The sequence below is a fragment of the Stylophora pistillata genome, chromosome 3 (genome assembly GCF_964205215.1).
Source record: "Stylophora pistillata chromosome 3, jaStyPist1.2, whole genome shotgun sequence".
Taxonomy (NCBI): Eukaryota; Metazoa; Cnidaria; class Anthozoa; order Scleractinia; family Pocilloporidae; genus Stylophora; species Stylophora pistillata.
In genome coordinates this window covers 45811202-45837488 of record NC_142521.1, presented here as the reverse complement: position 1 = coordinate 45837488, position 26287 = coordinate 45811202, and the positions used below count along the sequence as shown (strand labels likewise).

The 26287-nt window shown below is 38.9% G+C and overlaps 2 protein-coding genes and 1 pseudogene across 2 annotated transcripts; 1 reads left to right on the top strand and 2 right to left on the bottom strand.

Annotated features, from left to right (window-relative positions):
- Nucleotides 1–180: 180 nt before the first annotated feature.
- LOC148736394 (histamine H2 receptor-like) lies at nucleotides 181–5687 on the top strand. Its single transcript, XM_088755419.1, has 2 exons — nucleotides 181–423; nucleotides 3438–5687. Exon 2 carries the CDS (start codon nucleotides 3443–3445, stop codon nucleotides 4433–4435), a length of 993 nt encoding a protein of 330 aa, XP_088611545.1. The 5' UTR covers nucleotides 181–423; nucleotides 3438–3442; the 3' UTR covers nucleotides 4436–5687.
- A 2350-nt stretch (nucleotides 5688–8037) lies between these two features.
- LOC148736393 (melatonin-related receptor-like) lies at nucleotides 8038–9585 on the bottom strand (annotated as a pseudogene).
- A 14861-nt stretch (nucleotides 9586–24446) lies between these two features.
- LOC148736392 (protein CFDP2-like) lies at nucleotides 24447–25622 on the bottom strand. Its single transcript, XM_088753064.1, has one exon. It carries the CDS (start codon nucleotides 25620–25622, stop codon nucleotides 24447–24449), a length of 1176 nt encoding a protein of 391 aa, XP_088609190.1.
- Between the last annotated feature and the right edge of the window lie 665 nt (nucleotides 25623–26287).

Genomic DNA, 26287 nt, shown 5'->3' with positions numbered 1-26287 from the left:
TTTTTCTTAATCTTTGAGAACTAGAAAATGACATGCAGTGGTACATTATTACATTTATACCTAGCGATTTCCAGATCATGCGAGATTTGACCCTCGCAATCGCCTCCATCTTGTGAAAGTGCAAAAGGCATGCTCTGACACTGATTTACTGTCAAATTACTTTCAACCTTAAATTCATTTTTCCATCTGATGAGGAAAACCATCATTTTTCGATGTTTCTTCGGATCCAATCAAATGTATCCGTCATTACGTTGGAAATGATTAATTTATTCAGCTCACGATCCATGATTTTCGTACTGAGCAGCTGCACAAAGCCCATAAAATGACAATTCAACCATGCAAACGCCTCGTTCGATTCTGAACATTATCGCCGGAAAATTATAGAGAACCCGAGGACTCTAGAAGAAAGTTGCTTGAGATAAGGTAAATTTTATGGCAATTATTTGACCTATCAATTCGTTTCCACTTTTTTTTTAACAATACATTTCTACAGATTCAGCATAAATTCAGGAGAAAGTGACAGCAAGGGAGAATTTTAGAAACAGAATAACGTCTAAAATACTAGCCTTGAAGGCCATCAATTATAACACTTTTATAAAAATGATCATTTGGGATGTTTTTCTTGTTAATGATCTTTGCAAAGATATTTTCAAAGCTGAGTACATTTTTTATTACACTCATATGTACTACTGGAGGAGATTATTTTCTTGGTTAAGTCATAGTTTGGTTAAGTTTACCGTCAACAAAATAGGGTGCCTTACGGAAAAATCGTCTAAGGCGCTTTGCTTTAAAGGAAACAATGGAAAATAGTGTGTCATGAAGTATAGATTCTGATATTATGAAAAAACGTTTAGACAGTTTGTGTTTTGGTAGGCGCGTGCATGCCTTTAAACACAAAACTGAAGGTGTTGTCTTAACTAAGTCGCCAGCCTCCGCAAACTCGACTGTATGACTCGGTAGATAATAGGCTAGCCAAAGTGAGGTTCGTTTTCCATATTTTGGTTCCTGAGAAAATCTGTTTTGAGGTTGGACCAACGAAGATATATCGGCTGTTGTCACGCGCCGGAATGTCACAAAAAGAATATTCTGATTATATTTCGTTTAAGCCTAGCAAAGCTTGGTTTGTTGATATCTGACGAATATATTGGCCAGCCGGAACATTGAGCCGCCTGCGAGTCTTGTGTTGATTAACTGCCAGTAACCCGTCCCTTTCGAATTCATAGGCTCTACTGATCGTAATTACCACCTCAGTATCGGTCTCGTGGCAATCTCATTTAAGTGAGGAGTGATTGGTTGAGTAGCCTTGAAAAGGACTGCAGTTGGTGAGACTGACTTTGGACGCTTTGTACTTCGTTAAACGAAGCGGAAGCTTATAACTAAATTACAAATCTTTTGATGTGAATTCAATATCACTTTACTTGTTATTCATCTTTGTATAAAATATTTTCAGAATACATTTTTTCATACTCCTATACGAAAATTTAGCAGTTACAAAATTTAGCTGGAGAGCATGCATGGACTTTCCACTGATCTTTCTACATATTTTTACGTCGTTAGCGACCCTGAGCTTTTGAAGAGGAAAAAAGGGTTTGGACTGTTTAAAAGGTAATTTAAAACGAAATCCACAGGACATGTCCGCGTTTGAATTTTGATCTGTTGTCGGCTTTAAAAATGTAAAATATGCAAATCAACATCACCCATAGCAGTAATATTTTAGTGATTAAAAGGAAACTGCTGAAAAAAAGCGGAATAAACCGACAGGTACAGCTGATATCTTCGATGGAAAAAGAGTTTTGGATATAGAATGGCAATTTTGGACCCTTGCCTATATGATGCTATGGCCGAAGCAAAAATTTATAACAGTTTTCTGTTAAAACTGTTATGCTTTTTTTTAAACTGTAAACTTTTGTTAGAAAACATTTTTCTCTACCACATACATATACGGAGTTGAACATCTGCTGGAAAGTTAGCTTGGACAGCTTATTTTTTCTTTCCTTCTCAATTTCATCGATAACTTTCAGTTGGTGAAGAAAGGGAAACTTTCTTATATAATTTTCTAAAAGTAAAAGGCAAGAAGAACAAAAAAGAATCAACAAGGAAACCCTAGGGTAAAAGAAACGCATCACTATCGAAGACTTCCAAAGATGAAAGCAACACACACGGGAAGAAAAAAAAAAAAAAAAAAAAAAAAAAAAAAAAAAAAAGGAAAGAAAATAATTACTTAAGCGACGCAAACATAGTTCATTGCCAGCTTTAGGGTTATGAATAAAGGCTGATGGTTTCTAAAGAAACTGTTTGGGGCTGCGTCGGTGGAGGTAACGAAATAATTTGAATATATCAACAAAGTTGAAACGGTAAATTGGCCACCGTTACGATTATAAAAGCTGACGTTTCGAGCGTTAGCCCTTCGTCGGAGCGAATGACGCTCGAAACGTCAGCTTTTATAATCGTAACGGTGGCCAATTTACCATTTCAACTTTGTTGATATATTCAAATTATTTAGGGTTATGACTTATGCTTATCAACATTGTCCGCTGAAGGCCAAAAAACTAATTAGCAAAAGAAACGTGCTAAAGAAAGTGAAGCCGAAACCTGATATGCAGATCCAAGTAAAGTGGAAAAACAAATTTTTGTTTTGGAACTTTTCAGCTGAGCAATTCTGAATTATGGCAATGATGATGATAGACGTGATTGCAAGAAGGATAATCATATTAAGGATATCGACAACTATGATAATTATCAGGATTATAATGACAATGATAATAATAAAGCAAGCGAAATAGAAACGAAAAGACAAAGGATCGAATATGTTTTAGTTGTAAGCTTCTATTTCCAACACTAGCTACAATTATGCATCCCATCCGTATAAGTTGTCAGTGTCACTTGTGTCTGCGTAAGGAAAATACTCACGACATGTTCTCAGCTTGGATTGCTTGCATCTGTAGGAGATTAAGAAAGCACTCCATGATTGCAGAAATAAAAAATGCACGCGAAAAATACTAAAAAGGAACAAATCAAAGTGGCATATAGGAAGGTAGTTTTCACAGAATTCATGCGCGAGTGATCTGGAAACCCATGCAAATATGCAATTTCCCCATCTCTTCCGCAATGAGATAATTCTATGATTAGCCTCGCTAGCGGGAGTAACGTCTTGTCAAAAAGAAATGCATATCCCTATTTTCTTAGATTCTAAAGACGTGTAATGATAGCTTTTGGTAGACAGTGATCAATAAATGCCGCCGAAGTAATATGATTGTAAAGCTTCGCGTCAACTTTATATCTTCTTCAAAGACGCAAAATAATGGAAAAAAATTTATATTGCCCAACACTCGAAGCACTCCGGTTTATCCTCATTTAGTCCTAATTTTCCTTTTCTGTTAGCCTTCTATATTTCTCTATTATAGCTTTATTAACTTTTTCAATCGTTATTTTGGTAGACAAGATGTCAAACCTGAAGCTGCCAAGTCGAAGCTTATTTGCTGTTATAACTGAGGCAGGCATCTGCCTCTCCCTAAACATCACAAGTATCATTGGAAACAGTCTGGTTTGTATAGCAGCTTATAGAAACACAAACCTGCGGTCAGTCACCAACCTGTATATCATTGCCTTAGCAGTCAGCGATCTCTTATGCGCAACAATTGAAATGCCTTTAGCTTCTTTAACTCTTATTATTGGAAGATGGGACTTTGGCGACGCCGCATGTGAAATTCAAGGTTTCGTTGATGTATTCACCACGTACGCGACCCCAGCAACTCTTGGTTTGACAGCAGTTAACCGCTTTGTGAAAATTGTGAAAACGGAGCTCCATATGAAATATTTCTCGCCCCTCAGAGCCAAAATTTGGTTGTGTTGCGTTTGGACTTTTCTTTTCCTTTACCTATTGACTGGTCGTGCGACCAATATACTCAGCTTTGAATTCGTACCCGGCTTTGAAGTGTGCGCCCTCGGTTTTGCCAATCAGAGTGTTCGAATCGCTCATTTTTGTATGACATGTGGGTTGTTTTTCATTGTACCACTATGCAGTGGTATATTCAGTTACTACAAAATATTAACCAGTACCCATCAACATCAAAGAGGCATAGCTCCATCACTCCGTGACAGGACAAATTTTGGAGGAAGGAGTTCATTGAAAGAGATAAACGTTACTCGAGTCCTATTGTGCGTGGCCGCTGGATTTCTGTTTTGCTGGATACCAATGTGGGCATTCATCCTTTGGAAGCGTTTTTCTCCAGATACCTGTCCTAGAAGAGTAGCAAATCTTGTTACTTTTTTTCTTTTTGTAAGTGCTACGATAAATCCTCTCATTTACGCTTTCACAAATTGTGGTTTCAAATCAGAATTTCGCAAACTGCTGTGTTGCTGCCATGCATCAAACAAATGTGCCGCGGCTGATGTCTACGAAATCAGAGAGATAGAAGACGAGGCGAATCTGTAAGGCCAAGAGAAAGTTTTTTCTTTTGGTAAGACTACCATTTTCAAAAGGTCGAAAGGATTATTTACATTTTCATAAAAAAGGCTTATTCATGTGCACCATGAATAAGACCTTTTCGATTGGGTTATGTCCGGAGGAGTACTGTAGCAGCTAGAAAACTTTCAACTTTATCATAAAAACACGAAAACCCTACTCATTTTCAAAGAATTGAAAACTGCTGGAACTTTTCTAAGGAAGCTTTGGTGTTCTCGCGCGTGCAAAAGCTTTCACTCTGAGCACCTTAAAACTCTACAATAACAATTCAGGAGGAAAAATAAGTAGTCAAAAGGTCTGAAAAGAAACTGTTTCGGTTTTTGCTCTTGTATAAATGCAAAACAAAAGGGAAAAAATACTGATGTGCCTCTATATGTGGAGTGATAGCGATCTTTGATTTGAAAAGTAGAATATACAAAAGTTAGTGACATGACGTGGCGCCTATTGCTGACATGTTCGATCGAGGTGATTAATTGTAAATTTAGAAAGACTCATGGCAGCTACCTTCCTTATCAAGGCTGACAGTTTCTAAAGAAACTGTTTGGGGCTGCGTCGGTGGGGGTAACGAAATAATTTGAATATATCAATAAAGTTGAAATAGTAAATTGGCCACTGTTACGATTATAAAAGCTGACGTTTCGAGCGTTAGCCCTTCGTCGGAGCGAACAGAGGAATTGTGGGTCGTGGGTGCTTTTAAAGGCAGAAAATGGAGCTACGTTATTGGTGGGAACATGGCAACGAGAAAAACACGAATAAATTAGTGGAATGAAAAGCGTTCGTTGATACTTGTGGGATTTAGACTGCCGGTTTGAGAGATGAGCTTTTTTTCAAGAGTTTTACGGCTTTCCGTGCTACCTAAGTGTAAGGAAAGACCGTAGATTGCCATATGTTGCTTAGAAGAATTAGGTAAATTAAAATGTCTAGCGACTGGTTTCGATGTGGCCTTGTCATTCCCCTCCACGTCGCGAAGGTGTTCTCGGAATCGGTCACCTAGTCTTCTGCCTGTTTCGCCAATGTAAATATTTTTGCAATAAGTGCAAATTATGCAATAGATTACATTGGCGGAGGTGCACGTGAAGTGATCGGAGATCTTAATGGATCGTTTGGGTCCCGATATTTTCTTAGTGTGGTGAATGAAAGGACACGTTTTGCATCGTGCACGAGCGCATTTAAAAGTGCCTGGTTGGTCATTAGTCTGAAAAGAACTTCTGCCCAAAAACCTATGTTTCTGCCTATGTTTCTGTTGCGTTTGAATGAAATAAGCGAAGGCTGCGAATTTTAGTGCTTGTCTCTAGATCGTTTTGAAGTAATTTAAAGTTTTTAAGAATAATGGATTTAACTGAGTGGTTGTGAGGGTGAAACGTGAGAGTGAATGGAATGCGGTCGGAGTCTTCCTTTTGTGACGTTTGTAGTGCTGAATGTCGATCAATAAGTTGGGCGCGGTGGTAACCCGCTTGAACGACAGAATCAGGGTAACCACGTTTATCGAAAAACTGGTACATTGACTCTGATTTGTGGTGGAAATCAGAGTCATAACTACATAAAAGACGAAGTCTCAGAAATTGAGAAAAAGGAATGGAATTCTTAAAGTGAGATGGATGCGAAGACGAATACAACAAGTAAATATCGGTGCCTCTAATCGTGTTCAAGTCGAAACGAATCGTTATGTCGACTGTGCGCCCTCCTGTACCAAAAATCACGACCTCACACGTATCAACAAGCTGCAAATCCCGACGATAAAGATCTGTTGACTGGGTATTGTCTACGAATTCGCCGAATCGTCGCACAAATGAATGCTCAAACACCAGAGCGCGTGGTTTAGCTAAGGCGGCCATCATTGATCCCAGGCAGCGATGAATGAAAATAAAACTTCGCTTGTAGCAAAATATCACTAAACGATACTTAACTTTTTCTCAGCTTCTCTTCTTTTTTCCAAATGCTGGATGTTGGGTAAATTATAACCTTGCACGTTCGATTGTATGTCCAAAGACCGCGAAAACGTTTTCCTACTGAAGCTGGAGAAAGAGAGGCCTGAACTCTGGCCTGCACTGATTAAATACTCAGAACTAAGAGTCCCGTATGTAAACTGACCCCTACTAGTCAAACATCAACTCACGTAGCGAGCCGCATAAATTCATTTATTCTCTGTAGGAATAAATTTCTTTTTTGGCAATCAGATTTCATAGTTGTGGGCCTAATGTGCGCTCCGTTATAAAGCTATAACCGAGAAGTGGGGCGAGGAATTTTCGCTCGCAGGGGAACGATGTGACTTTCGAAATTTGAAATTTCCGCGCCGTCCTAAACCCTCACGAGTGAATTCCGGACTTCGTTCGTGAGCAGATTTAAAGACCCATTTTCAACCGAGATGCCTTGCGCGCCCAGATTATTTTTCATATATGAAAAATACGCTATTTTCCCCGAAGTTGCGGAATCCCTTTGATATCTTCTTCCATCTGACTAATTAGGGCTTTCATAGTTCAATCTTGAATCATGTGCGAACAACAAACTATCGTAGTATCCATATCAGTAAATAGTTTTTAATTCTTACATGTATGACGGTGAAAAACGTCATTTGAAAAGTTGATGCCGCCGAAGAAGCGGTCTAGAGGAAGGCCGGGTCTGCCCGGCTCGGCAAAGATTATTCGACTTCGAGAGTCTGTGTATGATTTATGGAGGGCAAGGAAAACAACAATGGGTTTCGGTAACACTACAGACAGTGCTTTTGCAGAAATGTTATTGCACTGTTCTTACAATGGAACTAGAGACTCCGGGGAGATTTTTTCGAGGTGAGAATAATTATTTGACTGATTTGTACTTGAGATCCTGAGATATGTATGTAAGCGATCTCATTTGTACAAGTCATTTTTCTATAATTGAAATGCGTAAAGTAAATCAGTTTTGGCCAATATTGGTTATTTGTTTATATTTTATTTAGTGTTGAAGCCGAACAATTTCCTTCAACATCAAGTAGGCTTTGTACAAGTTTTATACACAGACTCGATTTATGATTTTTCAGTCTCAAATATTTAGCTGCAAATTTGTTTACTGTGTTCTTCACCAAATCTTTGTTTGTTATTTTTAATAGCGTTTGTGAATGACTATCAGAGTTCGCCATTTAACAATAGCGCGATTCCAAAACAAAAACAAACGACTGCAAAGGATCTTGGATGAAAATAGGCCTTTAAACAAACAACAAACTTCGAAGCCATTTTATAACTGAATTTACTATATTTTGTTCCTGCAAAATATTGATAAAAAGCAAGTGCTCCCCGTGTTGATTTATATACAATTATGGATCCCGGCAATCTGATATATAAAGTCCACTTTAAGGGCTACTCTGAGCTGTTACTCCATCACAAATTAACAAATAGTAAACACCACAGCGTACACTATTGAGTTATGGATGCACGCGGGAGGTTGCTAAGCACGAAAGAAGCGAAAGAGTCGCGCGAGGCGATAGCCGAGAGCGACTCTAGCTTCTTGAGTGTTTAGCAAACCTCCCAAGTGCATCCATAACTCAATAGTGTACGCTGTGGTGTTTACCATTTGTTTTATAACATAACATCGATACATTGTAGCTAAAAAGTTCCCTTTTATTTAACAAATCTTACGTCACCAGAAAAAAACAAGTGCGCGCGGAAAAATAGTCTTTGCATTTGCTCACGTCAGCAGCGTACACCCATGGACAAATGGGGGACGCTAAATTGACCAATCAGAGCGCGCGCTTTACTTTGGTTATGTTATAAAGAAATATGTTATTAGGGCTAAATTAAATATCGTACCCAGGTTTTCTCTGTAGTTTCAAAAAGTCGCTTTCTTAGATATCGCCCTTTGTCTAGCCAATTTCTTGTTACATTCTTGTTAAATTCTTCGGCTGAAACCTTATTTTTAGTTTTGATTACTTGCAGAAAAAACTTTTTTTCAGTCTTCTGATCAGTATTAAAAGGAATTTTGTATGCGTTCAGAAATTCCTTTACGCAAACAAACAAACAAACAAACAAAAACAAACACTCATGCAATTCAAAACAAAATGAAAAAAAGCGAAGCAAGCGAGCGATAACAAAGAGAAATAATAAAATAACATTTCCGTCCGGCCTCCTAAAGAGAATATTATTCTTTCAAGTCTGCAAGACTAAAAGTTCGCTGCATGTCCTTTTCGTTCCACGACATCGTTTTCAGCAACAGAGTAGTTTGTGAAATTCCTTTCGGAACTCGCCATTCGTGAAAGTGTAAATGATTGGATTTACTGTGGTACTAAAAAAAAAAGAGAAAGATAGTAAGCAAAGTTGCAGTTCTTGGGCAGGTCTCAGGGGAAAAACGAAACCAGAGGACAATTGCCCACATCGGTATCCAGGAACACAAAAATCCCGCGGCCACATAAAACAACATTCGAGTAATGTTTAGTTCTTTCACTGACTTTTGTGCTGCACCATTTTCATTCCTGTTCTGTAGCGATGCGTCTGCATTCTGCTGATGCCCATGGGTTTTGAGAAATATTTTATAATAACTAAAGATACCGATGCACAACGGTAAAACAAAATAAAATCCAACAGCTATGCAATAATTAATGATTTGAATTTCACTGCTTGGATAAGTAAAGGCGCACAATGCGAAACGTTGAATAAAATCAATTTTGATCCAATTTGTGACTCGCAAAGTAAAAAGGTAAAGGGCAAGGGAAAGCCACAAGCAGCTCAGCCAAATCTTAGATCTGCGAGGTGAAAAAATCTTCTTGTAGTGATTTGTCTTTACGATTTTCACGTAACGGTTGAACGCTGTAAAACCAAGGGTTCCGGGGTTCACATAAAAGGCGAATTCGGCGACAAAGCCTTGAATTTGGCATAACGCGTCGCCGAAGTCCCACTTTCCAACGATCAGCGTTGAAGAAGTTAAAGGTATCTCGATCGTTGCAACCAGTAGATCGCTGACTGCTAAGGCAATGATATACAGGTTGGTAGTGGATCGCAAGTTTAGGTTTCTGTATGCTGCTGTACAAACCAAACTGTTTCCAATAATGCTCGTAATATTCAGAGCAACGCATATACTTGCTTCAATTATAACAGCAGCTGAGCTTCGACTTGGTAGTTCTAAGTTTGACATCTTGTCTACCAAAAAATACAACAGATGAATATTTAAATAAATAAATAAACACGTACTTGAAGTAGTAATTCGATAGACACATTCAATAATAACGAGACAAATAATCGAAAGGAGAAGACAAAGAACAGTCGCTAATTCCATAGCATGCACCTTCCTACCCTCATTGTTCCTTGTCTGTTTTTTTTTTTTTTTCGTTCACTTTCTATTTATCTATTCATCGTTTAGGTAAGGTTAAGTTAAGGTAATCTTTATTTTACCAGGGTGGCTCAATCAGCCATAAGGCTGGAGAGGCTCTGGACTAAAAAGTATAATGATTCGAAAATACTATAAAAAGTTTTTTTAAAATACAAGATAAAAATAACTTTCTTACGGGGTCTTCAGGTTGTTCATAATTTTCCGACAATGACGCTCAGAATCGAACGGGGCGTTTTCATCGCAAAATTATCTTTTAATAAGCTGTGTATAGCTCTTCAATAAGAAATTATGGATCGATTTATGACCTGGATAAATTCGTCATTTGTTACGTAATGGCAGATGAATTTGATTGGATCCGTTGAAGCGTTGAAAAATGATAGTGCTCCTCATCAAGTAGCAAAATAATTTAAGGTTGAAAGTAATTTGACAGTAAATTAATGTCACAGGATATCTTATACACTTTCACAAGATGCAAGGCGATTGTGAGGGTCAAGTTTCGCATGATCTAGAAATCGCTATGAACTTATGTACCACCAAATGTTATCGTTCGTTTTCTGGTTCTCTTAAATTAAGAAAAAGAAAGCTAGGCAAACGGATTGGCAAACTTAACCCTCTTCTCGTGGGAGTAAGACTCTATTGCTTGTCACTTATTGTTTTATCAAACCCCCTACGCTTGACATTCGTATTCACCTTACGCAAGAAAATTAAAAATGGAGCCTACTTTAAATTAATGATCGTCTTTGTTTATTTATCAATTAATTCAAATACTTACTCCTCTATTTGGTTTTTTTTTATATCTCTATCTTTTATGTGTTTGTGCTATAATTATAAGTCTTAACTAAGATATGTACATTTCTACATAATTACTTAATCTAATCTAGTTTATATTATAGGAAAATTTGTTACCTGACAAGGGAATTCCGCGTTAAATTGCACGCAATAGCCGATATCGCACGAATCGCGAAGTGATGAGTTGCAATATCGGTTTCCCAGTGCTATTTAACGCGGAATTCAAGAGTTAGGAAATGGATTTCCTTCAAGCGCATAATTGAATAAAAAATAATAATAATAAAAAAAAAAACAATGATATCCTGAGCGCAAAGCGCAAAACAAGAGATGCGAAACATCATCACTTAGCCTCGTTATAAACTCGCAATTCCACGCTAAAATTGCGTAGTACGCATTAGATGTAAGAGAGACTGCCTCAGCCGTGAATGAAATGAAACGAAACGAAAACAAAGAAAGAGAAGCGAGAAAGTGAGAACGTGGTCCTAGAAGTCACCCATTTTGTTGGTTTATGTCATTTATGTAAAATATAAGCCAGTTACTTCACCTCAACTAAGTTTTAACAGAGCCGAATTATTTGAAAATTTTAACCAGGTCTCTAGAGAATAAACCCGGTTAACTCTCATAGTGCGGCTGCAGCCATTATCATTTAAATCTGTCTGCCAAGAAGTTCCTACTGACAATTCTAGTTTTTTTCCTGTTCAATTTTAGTTTTTTTTCCTGTTCAGGGAGACCGGCGTTGATTTGCATTTATCTTTACTTTTAAGAAACTTTTTTCTCAACTGAAAATTTCTCATTAAATTGAAATAGATCCCAAGAAATCTGTAACAAAATATTTAGACGTAGAACGATATATGCCGACTTTTGACAAAGCGGAAAGGCGAGAAAAACATATAAAATAGAGTTTACACAAAATGGTTATCATTTATTGTCTTTGGGTCATTTTGAAATATCGTGTAAAAATATAACAATTCATTTCTGAAACTCTATCTTGTTGTCATTAGAAATATGATTTCAGCGTGAATAGATGGACATATGGAGGTCGTCTTAAACAGCTTCTCAAATACTTCAAAAAAAATTAAAGTTGAAAGCAACCTCTTTTATGAGAAAATTTTAAACTGTCTCTCCCAATATATGCAAAAATCGACTACTCTATTTCTTTTTTACTTTGTGTTCGTACAGACTAACAGGCGGTGATAAAGAAAACTGGTTGTAATAAGTCTGAAACAAGCAGCGTTTTCAAGGAATTGTCTGCCATGAACTAAAACGGTTTTTCATACATAGAAGCCACCTAGAAATTGCAATCAACATAACTGTGGAGTTCATGATGAAACTGATTGATGTCGATGATCTAAGCTTATATCCAAAGGAATTTGCCAAGCATTAACAGTTATAGCATTTACAGTAAATTTTCATTTGTGTTAGTGAAAACTAAGTCAATGAAAGATGCCTCTGTTCGAGACTTGCCAACTTTTTGGTAATTTTGGTCCACTATTGCAGTAAAAAAGGAGGGAACCTGAATTAGAACATAGCTAGTAGAGTCGCGCAATGAAATTCATTATACGTGAGCGTGCTCAAAATCCCGATAGTGCACGCTGATAGCGTCAGCAAATCCGACTTCGCCAGAACTTTTTTTTTCGCGCGAGCGGCCATTGTTAGCGCGGGGAAAAATAATATATTTCGCGACAATAATGGATACAAACAGAAACTCGGCCTACTAGTCCGAAAACGAAGACAATGTTTCAACCTTTTCCCTTGGGCTAGAGCTCTTAAATGAGGCAGAAAGAGAGAAAAACAGAGGAAAAGGAGACTCGGAAACAGCGCCGTCACGATTCGCTTCAACTGATATTGTTGTCCGTTTTTCGCGTCGGATTTGATGCACAATTCCACCGGCTATGTTCTAAAACAATTGGTTCATGCTTTCAGCTGTGCACTATCGAGTTATGGAGCACGTGGGGAGTTTGGAGAGCACTCAAGAAGCTAGAGTTTCCCTCAGCTCTCGCCTCGGGCAACTCTTACGCTTCTTTCGTGCTCTCCAAACTTCCCGCGTGCTCCATAACTCGATAGTGCACGCTAAAGCATGAACCAATTGTTAACTAGAACAAAACTCCGACGGCTTAATGCTTGACCACGATATCCGGAAAAAAATATTTTGCTAAGTGTATAGCAGTTTAGGGTATTCAAAATACCTCGTATTTTTTCTAAAAGTAACCTCAGGAAATTAAAATCTGCTTGCTTTCGACATCGAATTCGTATCGGCAACTTCCATTTGCTATATATTTGGCCTATCGTCCTGTATTACAATCTAGCAGATGGCAACTTGAACGGGGAAGAATCAAAAAAGGCAGAAAACTGACTCTGATTGAGGATGTCGATGTTTGCGTTGCTCTTTTCCTCCGCTATTCTTTATCGAGCACATTAAGAAACGGTAGTGTTCTTGTATTGTGTCATAAGGATTCATGGATCAATTTCGAGCAATTTTTTTTTTCGGAAAAAGAGTTAGTCCAAGACCCAAACTCATGTGTAGAAAAAAATAGTTAGAAGCAGCAACATGCATTCTCAAATAGCGTCTTAGCAAGTGGCTATAAAAATGTCTGTAGGTAAGGCAGTAAATCGTGATATCGGCATTTCCCTAAAAACGCGCGTGAACCTGTCGAAATAATTGAACTCTAGCGATCACTTAGATCTAATTCTACTGGCGCTAATTTAACGAACATTAACTGCAAATAAGGAATACAGAGGCAAAGTACTTATTAAAATTCTGCCAAAAGTGCTTATACAGCGAAGATTGTATCATAATTTAAAGTTTATCGAAGTAATCCTAGACCAGAATTAGAAGATAAATTCGTAAGACACTGGATATTTCCTCTCACGTTGTCAAAATAAGCTTTAAAAGAATCATCGATAAACGGAAAGAGGGAGCACAACAATGGAAAATGAACAACTCAGAATCGAAATAAAATAGATGATGATCATCATCAGCGAAGATTAATTATACACAGCACATCATCAATTGAACAACTGAATTATGCAAGGATGAAGCATATTCCAGTGATCCCAACGATACCAGAACAAAATAATAATAATAATAATAATAATAATAATAATAATAGTGATAGTACCTTTCTCAATTTGTCCGTCTGCAGGCCAGTAAATCGATTCTTTTCAAGCAAATTGGAGAGTCGCGAAACATAAAAAATTCGTTTCGTGACGACAAGAACAAGAAAGGGGAAAAAGATGACGAGTATTTTGCATATAACTATATATTTCAGACTCTAATTACCATTTCCCTTGAGTTCTTATTATTTTGCTTTAAAGCAAGCTAATAAGGGGGCTGGAACATTGTGGGCTTGCTACCCTCTGGTGTAGCATTAAGTGAGTCTCAACTAAAAGCAATTTTCCTTCAATTTACTTTTGAAGCTAATTGTAAGCCTATTTTTTGTTTGAATCATTACCTTTACTGAGATGACGCCACTTTAGCTTAAGATCTCTTTTCTTCCTTATCTCCTCATTAAAATGCGCAAACTAAAAACTACTGTTGATTTCATTTACGATGTTTTGACATCCACACAACTCGGACCGCATCACTGACAGGATCACGAATGAAACGCGGACTAGATATTGGGTCAAAGGCAAATCGGATCGTAGAATAAGAAAACAACTGGTTGAATGAACATTTTAAAAATAATATGTTCAATATGAATTTCAACCTCAAGATAATTATTTTTTAAAAGACATGTTTTGGCATGACTCATGCTATCATCGGTTTATTGCTTTCAATCCGTTGTAGTTAAATCAAAATATGAATTAAGAACGTAATTCTAATGTAATGTGTGAAAACGAAGTCAGCCATGACTCATGCTAACCAAAGACTTAAAAAATATTTTCATGGGTTGGAATTTTAATTTGATTCTATTATTTTCACGAAATTACGAAAGTATCAAATATGAAATAAATATGTACATTAATAAATAAACAAATGAAAAAAATTGCAGCACCACGGACTGGAAAAAATTGTTAATTTCATACTGTAAAATAGAGCAAAAGTTCCCGATCGCGTACAGTTTGCTGGTCGACGCACGCCATCATGACATAACTTAATCTGTATGGCGAAGGCTTGACAACTGATGCATGTAGTAGTTTTGAAATTCGCAGCAATTGTGAACAATTCTACAAGCGAATGAGTTTCAACAACGGGCATTGTTTAGTTTGACAGGTGTAGTGTTATTGGCTGAACACGTTCAGGCTCGCTCAAAACGCGCCATTGTTAAACGCAACTTCGACTAAAATTTTCAATCTCAAATTAATAATGGTTTCCGTCAGCCAATTTTCGCAATTAAAAAGAATTCTGTGAGAGGGAAGATAAATCTGCCATTTGCCGTGCGTTGAATTTTGGATACAATTTTGCGTTTTCATCGCAAAATTATCTTTAAGAAAAAAAAAAGGTTTAAACACTTTCTGTTTTTGGACGGCACGTGAATGCCTTTAAAGACAAGACTGAGGGTGTGGACTTACTGAATCGCTAGCCTCCGCAAACTCGACTGTATGACTCGGCAGTTGATAGGCCAACAAAAGTGAGGGGCGTTTTGATATCACTTTGGTGCTTCAGGAATCTGTTTTGAAGTCGGGCAAACGAAAACGTATCTGCTGTTGTCGCGCGCCGAGACGTCACAAGAAATACATTCCGAATTTCGCTTAAGCCTCGCAAAGTTTGGTTCATTGATCTCTGAAGAACATTGCCACCAAGCTTCATCAGAATCCGAAAAATTTACATAGATTCAGGAAAGGTAACTCGGATGAAAACGATCAAACCCCATAGCTTTCGGCCGCAACATTGAGCCGCCTGGCGAGTCTAAAAATCTCGTCCAATATTACAAGCAGAAAGCAAGCTAAGGAAGAAGATAAACGGCGGTGTGAAAGAGCTTTCTTTTAGTTATTGCCTAAGGCGATTTTTCCCCTTTTTACCGCTTCATGAAGATTCCTAGTTACCAACGTGTTTCGAGAATTTACAGAAAATTCCTTGTTTCGTTCGGTGCGCGACGCAATACAAACTATCATGGGGTGAGAATGACCGGCGCTTCGCACGTTAACCGGAGCCACTTTACTCTCAAGACACTTCTTCAAGTTTAGGGAACGTCAATCACCGTTACCGAAAGGAGGAAATGTAACAGGATTGCCTGGTTCGTCTGGGTTTATCGAGAAAGAGTGACGCCAGGTCACGTGCGTCATGAGACAACAAGAAGAACAAGTTTTGAAGGCGCTAGGATTAGAAGTTATTACGTAATTGTCTTTGTCCGTTGTCTTCGTTTTTGCTTTAAATGAAATAGCTTTTGAATTATTCTTATAGCATGTGCTTCTTTTGTTTCATTCGTTAGGTTTCCTGTTTTTTCTTTTTTTTTTTGTATACCTGGGTTTATTTATTTATTTATTTAAGGATTTGTACAAAGTACTGGTATATAATCAATAGGACAGGAGTCCCCTACTAGGTTTAAATACCAACCCAACCCTCAAAAACTAAGCATCCTATCCCCTTTATCCCCTCTATCCCCTAAATCTAATACACTTACACAAAAAGAAGACAATAACTAGAAACTAAGAGCTACAAACCGAGTGGGTATTTACCCGACGACATTTAGGACACATTATTTTAAAAGCGCGATAATTTTCGCCATCAAAGACATTTAAGAGTCTGTTAAAGTAAGACTCCTTAAGCTTGCGCTTACAAAAGAGCCAAGGGACTCTGACTGCCTTGCATCAACTGGAATATTGTTCCACAAGGGGATAATTCTAATTAAATAAAAGTCTGGAAAAGTAGATGTTTTGCTCCTATTTAGTTTAAAGGTAAAAGCTGAGCGTCCTAGGTGAGTATGACTGGTAACAGGTGAAAAACAATTATCAATTGGTCGGGTTAGATCTATATATCCATGAAGACATTTGAAGAAATGAGATCTAAATACTCCAACCAATAGTTAAGTGGTAATAGTTTAAGCCTAACAAGACGATCCTTATAGGATAGGGTACTATTTCTAACAATAAAATGTGTGGCTCTTCTCTGTACCCTTTCTACTAAGAGTAAATTACTAAAAATAGACTGAGGTGCCAATACCTGAGAACAATAACAAAAGTGGGAACGCACTAAGGAGCAGTAAAGTCGCAAAAAGTGGGCTCTCACCAACCAACCCTGCGCAATGTCATTTAAGAAAACCTAGAAGCCTATTTGCTTTAGCAACTATCATAAATAAGTGTTCTTTCCAGGAGTTGTCCTTTGCAATTATAATCCCCAAATCTTTTTCAGTTGTGACAACCTCCAAATCTATACCATTTAAATTATAGCTACGATGGGGGCTTATGCGCTTTCTAGATATACGTAGATTACTGCACTTTTTAGGCTGAAAATATAATTCATTCGCTAACGACAAATCATAGAGCGAGTGCAAAACCTCTTGCAAATCGTTACAATCATTTACATTATTTATGATCTGATAACATTTAGAATCATCAGCAAACATAGCCAGAAACGCACTCTTAACTACAGTAGGCATGTCATTAACATACAATAATAAATAGAATAGGTCGTAATAAAGATCCTTGAGGGACACCAGATCCAACAGCAATCTATTTACTTGAAGTTCAATTTATAATCACTCTCTGATGCCTTTCAGTTTGGTATGAGTGGAACCAAGAGAGTAAAGGGTTATCAATTCCAAAAGCTTCCAGTTTAGACACTAGTTTTGCTGGGCACACAGAATCAAAAGCCTTTGCAAAGTCAAGATAGATAACGTCAGATTCTAACCCACGATCCAAAGCTTTACCAATGTCGTAGAAAACTTCAATGAGCTAGGTGACACATGACTTCCCTTTTCTAAAACCATGTTGAAAAGGATACAACATATCTTTAACGCATCGCTCCTGGACTTTAGATATTACTGGAAATAGAGACACGGGTCGATAATTTTCAACCAGCTCTTTTTTCCCTTTTTTCGAAGATGGGAGGAACGTTCGCTTTTTTCCAATCAGACATTGAATGCCGTTGTGTTGACTGAAGTTCATGATCGCTGTTATGGATGGCGTAAGAGATTCAGCACACTCTTTCAAAACAATGGTGGGTAATTTGCCATGACCAATTGTTCTATTAGTATCCAAAGTGCGAAGGATGTCCAGCGTTTCGTCAACTGACACTACGACATGGGATAAACGTTCAGTAACGTCTGGGAGAGCCGGTACATCGAGATAAATCTTACAGTTTGAATGATCCTTATAGATCGATCTGAAAAAGTAATTAAAAGCTTCAGCACGCGCACGATCATCAGAGAATAAGACTCCATTAGGGGCTACTTTATCGGGAAATGGCTTCCTTTTACATTTCTAAGAAAAGAATGACCAAAAGCGCTTCGTAGACGTATGGATTTCATCTGATATCTCTTTGATATACCTCTTCCTTTCATTACGAAGTCGATTTTTGATCTGTTGCCTAAGCTTGCGGAATTTTTCCATTCGTTGAGTATTCTTAGAGTTTCTAATGCGACGCCATAAGGTCTTCTTCTTGATTTATTTTCGTTATTTCACGCGGTTTAGTTCTGCCTCAGTTCAGGATTAGTTTTGCGATAGGTCAAGTTTAGTTCGCGTCTGTTTAAGTTGAGTTCGGGTTTATTTCTGTGTGGTTAAGTCATGATCGTTGTTTACCGCTTTGTTTCGGTTTGATCGCTTCTATCGCTTCGCTTCATGTTTTGTTTGTATTCACTTGGTTCCGTTTCTGTCAAAGGAATAATAAAGATAAGCGCGTAGAGACATCGTGACTGCAACTTTATTGTACAATTCCACAGTATCCAATTATGTAGATGAAAAGTACATGCAGTAGCTGCAGCTGCTCATTAAAAAAATGATTTTACCCTCTACATCTTAATATCAATATGCATCTTTTTTATACTGTTCTCAAGATATATTTCCAATGTACTGACAAGGAGAGTTTATTTAATAATCAAATTTTCTCAACTGGTGATCATTTTCTTTATTCTCGTGACTTTAATGTCTGATTTATTGGTCATATTGTAAGGAGAAAAGAAGATGCCTATCACTAATAGCAACTGAAGGGTTATCAACTGGACTGGGTAGGTGACCGCTTTTTATTATTAAAGAATCGCTTAAATTGAATAAAATCTTGCAGTCTGATTGGTTAACGAAGCGGGGTATTTGGCATGGAATTGCGAGTTGAAAACGAGGCCAAGTGATATTGTTTCGCATCTCTTGTTTTGCGCTCAGGGTGAAAATAAACTATATTATCTTTATATTTTACTTAATTTTTTAATTCAAGGAGATCCATTACCTGACTCTTGAATTCTGCGGTAAATAGCACTTGGAAACCGATATTGTACTCATCACTTCGTGGTTCGTGCGATATCGGTTTTTGCGGGCAATCTAACGCGGAATTTCCTCGTCAGATAATGAATTTTTCTAAAATATAAACTAATTAAGATTAGCTTCAGTATTTACATAGAAATATATATCTTAAATAAGACTTATACTTGGCACAGACATAATTTAAAGATACAGATATGAAAAAAAGGAAATAGATGGAGGAGTAAGTATTAGAATAAATAAATGAATAAATAAATAAATAAAGTTCACCATTAAATTTAACGTAGGCCTCATTTTCTCTCGCAAGGGGATGCGAATGTTAAACGTAGGAGTTTGATAAAGCAAGAAGTGACCAGAAATTATGTCTTACGCCCACGAGAAGAAGGATGAGTTTTCTAATCCGTTCGTCTGGCGTTTCTTTCTTAATCTATGAGAACTAGAAAATGACATGTGGTGGTACATTATTACATTAATACATAGCGATTTCCAGATCATGGGAAATTTGACCCTCACAATCGATATCGCCTTGCATCTTGTGAAAGTGTTTAATGCGTGCTCTGACACTAATTTACTGTCGAATTACTTTCAACCTTAAACTATATATTTTGTCACATGATGAGAAACACTATCATTTCTTGCTTTTTTGTTCGGATCCAATGAAATTCATCTGTCATTACGTAAGAAATGTAGAATTTAGCCAGCTCATGTTCCATTATTTTCCTCCTGAGCAGCTGCACAGAGCCGTTAAAATGATAATTTAACAATGCAGACGTCTCGTTCGATTCTGAACATAATCGCCGGAAAATTATAAAGAACTCGAGGACTCTTAGAAGAAAGTTGTCTGAGATAAGGTAGGCTTTATGACAATTATTTGACCTATCAATTCGCTTTCACCTTTAAATTTTTCTGACGAATGAGGTTGAACAATAACAATCTATGAATTCAGCCTAAATTCAGGGAGAAGTTGACAACAAGATAGAGTTTTAGAAACAGAATTCCGTCTAACATATTTGCCTTGAAAGTCACCAATTATAACACTTGTGTCATTTTTATTTGAAAGGTTTTTCTTTTTATTGATCTTTGCAAAGATATTGTTAAAGTTAAGTACATTTTTTATTACGCCCATATGTACTACTGGAGGAGATTAATTTCTTGGTCTGCCTACTTTCAACAAAATAGGCTGGGTACCTTACGGCAAAAACGTCTCAGTCGCGCTGCTTTAAAGGAAACTATGGAAAACTGTGTATCACAAACAATAGATTCTGGCATTAAGAAAAAAGGTTTAAACAGTTTCTGTCTAGGTAAAAACTGAAGGTGTCGGCTTAACTGAGTCGCCAGACTCCGGAAACTAGACTTTATGACGCAGATAATAGGCTAGCCAAGGTGAGGTTCGTTTTTCATATCCTTTTGGTTCCTGAGAAAATTTGTTTTGAGGTTGAACAAACGAATATATATCGGCTGTTATCACGCGCCGGAACGTCACAAGAAAAATATTCTGAATTTTGTTAAAGCCTAACAAAACTTGTTCTGTTAATATCTAAAGAATATCATGGCCAACTTTCATCAAATTCCATGAAATGTTCATATCCTATTAATTAGTTTGATCGTAGTTATAACCTCTGTATCTCGTGACAATCTCATCTAGTGAGGAGCGATTGGCTGAGTAGCCCTGACAAGAAATGCACTTGGTGAGACTGATTGTGGACGCTTCGTACTTCATTAAACGAAGCAGAAGTTTATAACTAGGTCACAACTCTTTTGATCTAAATTTGATATCGTTTTACTTGTTATTTATCTTTGTAAAAATATTTTCCAGAATACATTCTTTCATACTCCTGTATAAGAATAAGGTGTAACAAATTTAGCCGGATAGCAGGTATGGACTGTTTAAAAATGAAATCCACAGGACGTGTCTGCGTTTAAAACTTGATCTGTTGTCGGTTTTAAAGAAGAAATATATGCAAATTAACATCTCCCATGGCAGGAATATCCTAGTGATAAAAAGGAAAACTTCTTAAAAAAAAAAAAACGGGGTAAACTTGCGGCTACAACTGATATCTTCGATGGAAACAGATTTAATCAGTGTGACTCTCATTAATTAAAATCCGAATTCTTCAACACAACTTCTTCGTTTGTGATACGTTGAGCGAAGTTTTAAGTTCTTCTAGGCTATAACTGACACTTTCGTCTATTCCTTGCAAGTCGCTTGAATTTGTACATTTCTACCGTAAATTTCACTACTAAAAGCCGAAGGAAGTCGCATTAAATCCCCCTGTGTGTAGCTGGAAAGAGTCTTATTGACTTCTGCTTTTCGGTGGAAGAAAGACAAGGTTTACACACACCATTACAAAGAAACAAACAAACAAGCAGACTGAAAACTCCAAAACGGACATTTGCGTTCACATACAATTTGACTTTCCATAACACTTTAAAACGGAATTGAGGTCAGTCTTCGAAGATTAATCGCATGGTCACTCAAGTCATGTGTTTTTCATATCAATACTGTTGGATGTTTTTTAATTGACAGGTTCACATCGTGACAGTTACTTATCAAAAATGTTTCAAAGTTTGCTCGGAAGCCTTTTAAAGTTACCTTACAAGTAAAAATGTTTCGGTAAAAGCTTCATCTCTTTAATTTGAATATCGCCTGTTTTCTTTATCATCCACTCGCTAAAAATATAAGTCTATGGAGGATTTTCACGTAATTAAACTCATAATTGTAGCCCCAAATCATTCGGTTTCCCTATTATTTTTTTCATCAAGATTAAATAATTTTTAGCATAAACTTCTTATATTATTCTTTATTAAGTTTGTTAGTAATGTTTCTCATCTTGAAGAATTCATGTGTTATGAGTGTCGTTTTTCTCTTTACTGTAACTGTATTAAAAGGTAATTAGCTTTTATCATCTTAGATCTATGTTAAACTAAATATTTGTAGAGTTTTTTAGTTTCTCTTGTAGTAAGTGGTATATTGCTGTTTAGGCATTGTTTTATATGTGTATTTTGTATTGTTGTGAAGACCGTAAGTTAGATAACTCATTGGGTTAAGTACATCACCTTCGCTAAATAAAGAATATTGTATTGTATTGTACTGTAAAGTGTCACCCCAATCGCCCAAGCCATGCAAAGAATTCCGTTCAGCAGAAAACAAAAGGTAGTTGACAAATTAGAGGACCTTGAAGCACTTGATGTAATGGAGAAAGTTAATGGACCTACAAGTTGGATTAGTCCTCTTGTTGCGGTGGAAAAACCAAATGGTGACGTGCGCATACGTTTCGACATGAGGCAGGCCAATCGAGCAATACTGAGAGAGAAACACCCTGTGCCTACTATTGAAGAGACTCTGCAAGAAATGTCAGGGGCAAAAGTATTCTCCAAGTTATATTTGAACGTGGCTTTTCATCAAATAGAACTTGCTCCAGAGTCAGGAGATATTACAACCTTTGCAAGACCTAATGGTCTTTACTGCTATAAGTGTCTCTTATTTGTTGTAAATATGGCCACTGAGAAATTTCAACACATCTTCTGGCAGATCCTTAAAGATTGCCCTGGAACACACAATCTAGTAGTAGTATGCAGTCATCGGACCATGTCCATGACTAGCGCAATTGCGACAAACACTTTCTCTCGTGGCTAAAAAGCCCAATTCTAGAACGGCAGACGCGGCCGCATCCACTGCACACGAAGACACATGCCACTGGAACACACGTTGCGTTGTTCATTGCTGCTTTTCTCTTAGCTCTTCTATCATCGGCTTCAGCTTTCTGCCTTTGCTCTCCCGCCTGGAGTGCCAGGCTGCACACAGACCTCCAATCACTCCGATCGGCAGCATGTAGCTCCCAGTTATCTGTTGGCAGGCCAGTGGCGAGCATATCTCTCGTGCATACGTCCTTGAAAAGCAGCTTAGGTCTGCCAACAGGCCTCGAACCGGATTCCAACTCGCCATAAAGCAGATCCTTAGGGATTCGCCTATCCTCCATCCGGTACACATGACCGAGCCATCTCAATCTGCGCTGTTTTATCAGGGTGAACATCGAGGTGATATTGGCTCTTGCAAATACCTCATTGTTAGAGACCTTATCTGTCCATGAGATGGAGAGGATGCGACGAAGGCATCTCATATGGAAGATGTTTAAACGCTTCCCCTGACTAGCGTAGGTTTCCAAGACTCGCTACCAAACAATAAGGTGCTCACGATGCGGGAACGATACACAGCAACTTTAGTTTGGGTAGTTAGCCTCTTTTTCTCCCAGACACGGGCAGACAGCTTAGCCATGTTGGTTGCAGCCTTGCCAATTCTCTTTCCAATCTCCACTTCAAGGCAGTTGTTGTTTGAGGTGGTGGAGCCGAGATAGGTAAACTGTGTGACGGCTTCCAAGGTGTAATCTTTGATCGTTACGGCGGGTGTGGCTGCATTGTCCTGGTACATGACTTTCGTCTTCTTTAGGCTGATTGTAAGTCTGAAGGCCTCACATGCGTCAGAAAACTGATTGAGGAGGAGTTGTAGTTTTTCAGCGCTGTGAGCAACGAGGGCAACATCATCGGCAGAGAGAAGGTCACGGATGGCTACCTTACGGACTTTGGTCTTGGCTCTAAGGCGTGCAGGGTTGAAGAGTTTACCATCAGAACGAGATCGTATCAGGATACCTTCTTCAGAGGACTTGAAAGCATGATTCAGTAAAACTGAAAAGATGTTGATGAGAGTTGGGGCTAGCACACATCCTTGTTTTACGCCACTGTTTATATCGAATGCTTCAGACCTGTTTCCATCATACTGCACTGTACCCCGAGATCCATCATGGAAAGATTTGATGAAGCCCAGGAGTTTAGGAGGACAGCCAAGTAAGGGAAGAATCTTGAAAAGGCCGTCTCTACTAACAAGGTCAAACGCCTTTGTCAAGTCGATGAATGCAATGTAGAGTGGCTGTTGTTGCTCTTTGCACTTCTCTTGGAGTTGTCTCAAAGAGAAAATCATGTCCACAGTCGACCGATTAGGGCGGAAACCACACTGGGATTCAGGGTACACCCTTTCAGCGATCTTTTGAAGGCGGTATAATGCTACTCCGGCAAACAGCTTTCCAGCAATGCACAGAAGTGAGATACCACGATAATTGTTGCGATCACTGCGGTCTCCTTTGTTCTTGTATAGGGTTGAGTTAATAGAATACCTCATCTCCTGTGGAACGTATCCCTCTTTCCAGCATTTGCAGAGTAGCTGGTGGAGATTGTCGAGCAATTGGTTTCCACTGCATTTGAATACCTCAGCCGGGATACCGTCAAGCCCAGGGGCCTTTCCAGACGATATGTGACTGATTGCCTTTGAGAGGTCTTCCTTAGTGGGGGCCTCGTCTAGTTCAAACATGATGGGAAGCCTTTCAATACAGTCAAGGACAGAGGGTAAGACAGAGCTCGATCTACCATAGAGCTCGCTACAGTATTCCACCCAGCACTCCATCAGTCTTGATTTATCAGTAATGATGTCACCAGTTGATGTTTTGAGTAGTGAGGACTTGGACTGTGTAGGTCCAATCGCCTTCTTGATACCCTAAAACATGCCCCTAGAATTTCCAGTGTCAGCAGCTGACTGGATTTCAGCACAGAGACTCATCCAAAAGTTGTTAGCACAGATCTTACATTTTTCATTCGCACGACGCCTGGCCTCCCGAAGTGCTTCCAAAGAGCTAGGTGATGGACTACGCTGGTGGTTCTGCAGGGCATTCCTCTTTGCCTCGATGAGCGGCTGAAGAGTCGCGATATTTGCATTGAACCAATCCTGGCTTTTGCGTACCTTCTTGCCAAAGGCCTTTAATGCTGCAGCAAGGGTGGTGTCCTTGATATGGCTCCAGTGGTCCTCTGTGTTAAGTTCCAGGCAGTCTCCGAGTTTCGAGCTCAGGATGTCGTTGAATATAGAGACATTTTCAGGGATGGCGGTGGCAGAAGCATTAATGCGAAGTGTAGCAGATTGTTTGACACGATGGAACTTCTTTGGACGTAACTGCATCTTCGTGCAGACAAGGGAGTGATCAGTGTCACAATCAGCACTGTGATATGCCCTTGTAGTACGAGTGTTAATAAGGTGTTCCCGTCTTGAGATGAGGAGGTCAAGTTGGTGCCAGGTTTTAGATATGGGGTGCATCCACGAGGACCTATGGCGCAGCTTCATGCCAAAGAATATGTTTGTAATACAGAGGTGATGATAGGTGCAACCATTTTCATTGCATTTGCCAACACCAAAGTGATCAAGACAATCAGACCAGGAGCCTTGATCGTTGCCCACCCTAGCGTTGAAATCGCCGAGGAGAATCAGCACTTCGTTGTTTGGGATATGTTTGATAGCATCATCCAATTGGCTGTAAAAGGTATCCTTGGCATCGGTACTCGAAGTCAGGGTTGGAGCGTAGACAGAAAGCAAATTGGTGAGACCTAGATCGGTATTGAGTTTTATGTGCATGATGCGCTCAGACTTGGTTGAGCCCGGCTCCACCATCTGTACTAGCTTGTTGCTGACAGCAAAACTAACTCCATGTACTCTAGGCTCATCTTCATCTCTACCCTGCCAGAAAAATGTGTATTCCTTTTCCGTTAGGCTTCCGCAGCCAGCTATGCTCGTTTCCTGTAAAGCAGCGATATCAACTTTGAGCCTAACCAATTCTCTGCTGATGACAGCTGTTTTGCGTGCCCCGTCAATGTCGCGCATGTCCTTGGTAAGTCCGGTCAGCATCATTCGGACATTTCAGCTCCCAAGTGTAAGAGCTTGTCTTCTTCCAATAGATCCTTGATTCTTAGATGAATAAGTCGCAGCCCACTCGTCAGACTGTTTCCAGACTTAAGTCCTGCTCACCCCTGCAAGACAGGCGGGCAGTGGCGGGAAAGAACCTTATTTACTGGGGGCTGCCCAGTTTAAGCGTGCGGTAGCTATCCAGTGGGGCTAAAAAGCCCCTCCCACTGTCAAGAATGACCCCTGACGTCTGGCTCTACGCCAATCAAGCCATGACTTAGAACCGGTAACTGCCACTCCCCGGTTGTTTCCATGCCAGGCGAGGCCGTAGGGCATGCTGAAGTTGTCTCTCCATGCGCTTGCCTGGGCGGTTGATATGGAGATACTGGTTTGCCCAAGTCCCAGATTCCCCCTATCGGTCTTGCTGGTAGAGTCCGAAGGAAAGGCAAGGCCAGTACGTTCGGGACCAGGTCGACTGCAGGAGTTGCCAGAAAATGATATAGCGTCAAAACTACCTTACGGGGCTCCATTCCGGTTTTTCTGTCGGGGTTTGCTCCCTTAGCCTTTAGCTATCCCTAGCCACCACAAGGCAGTGGGACCGTAACCCTGCTTAACGGAGGCTAAGGGTGTGCTAACACTTGCCCAAGGTGTCCACCTAGGCTATTGGA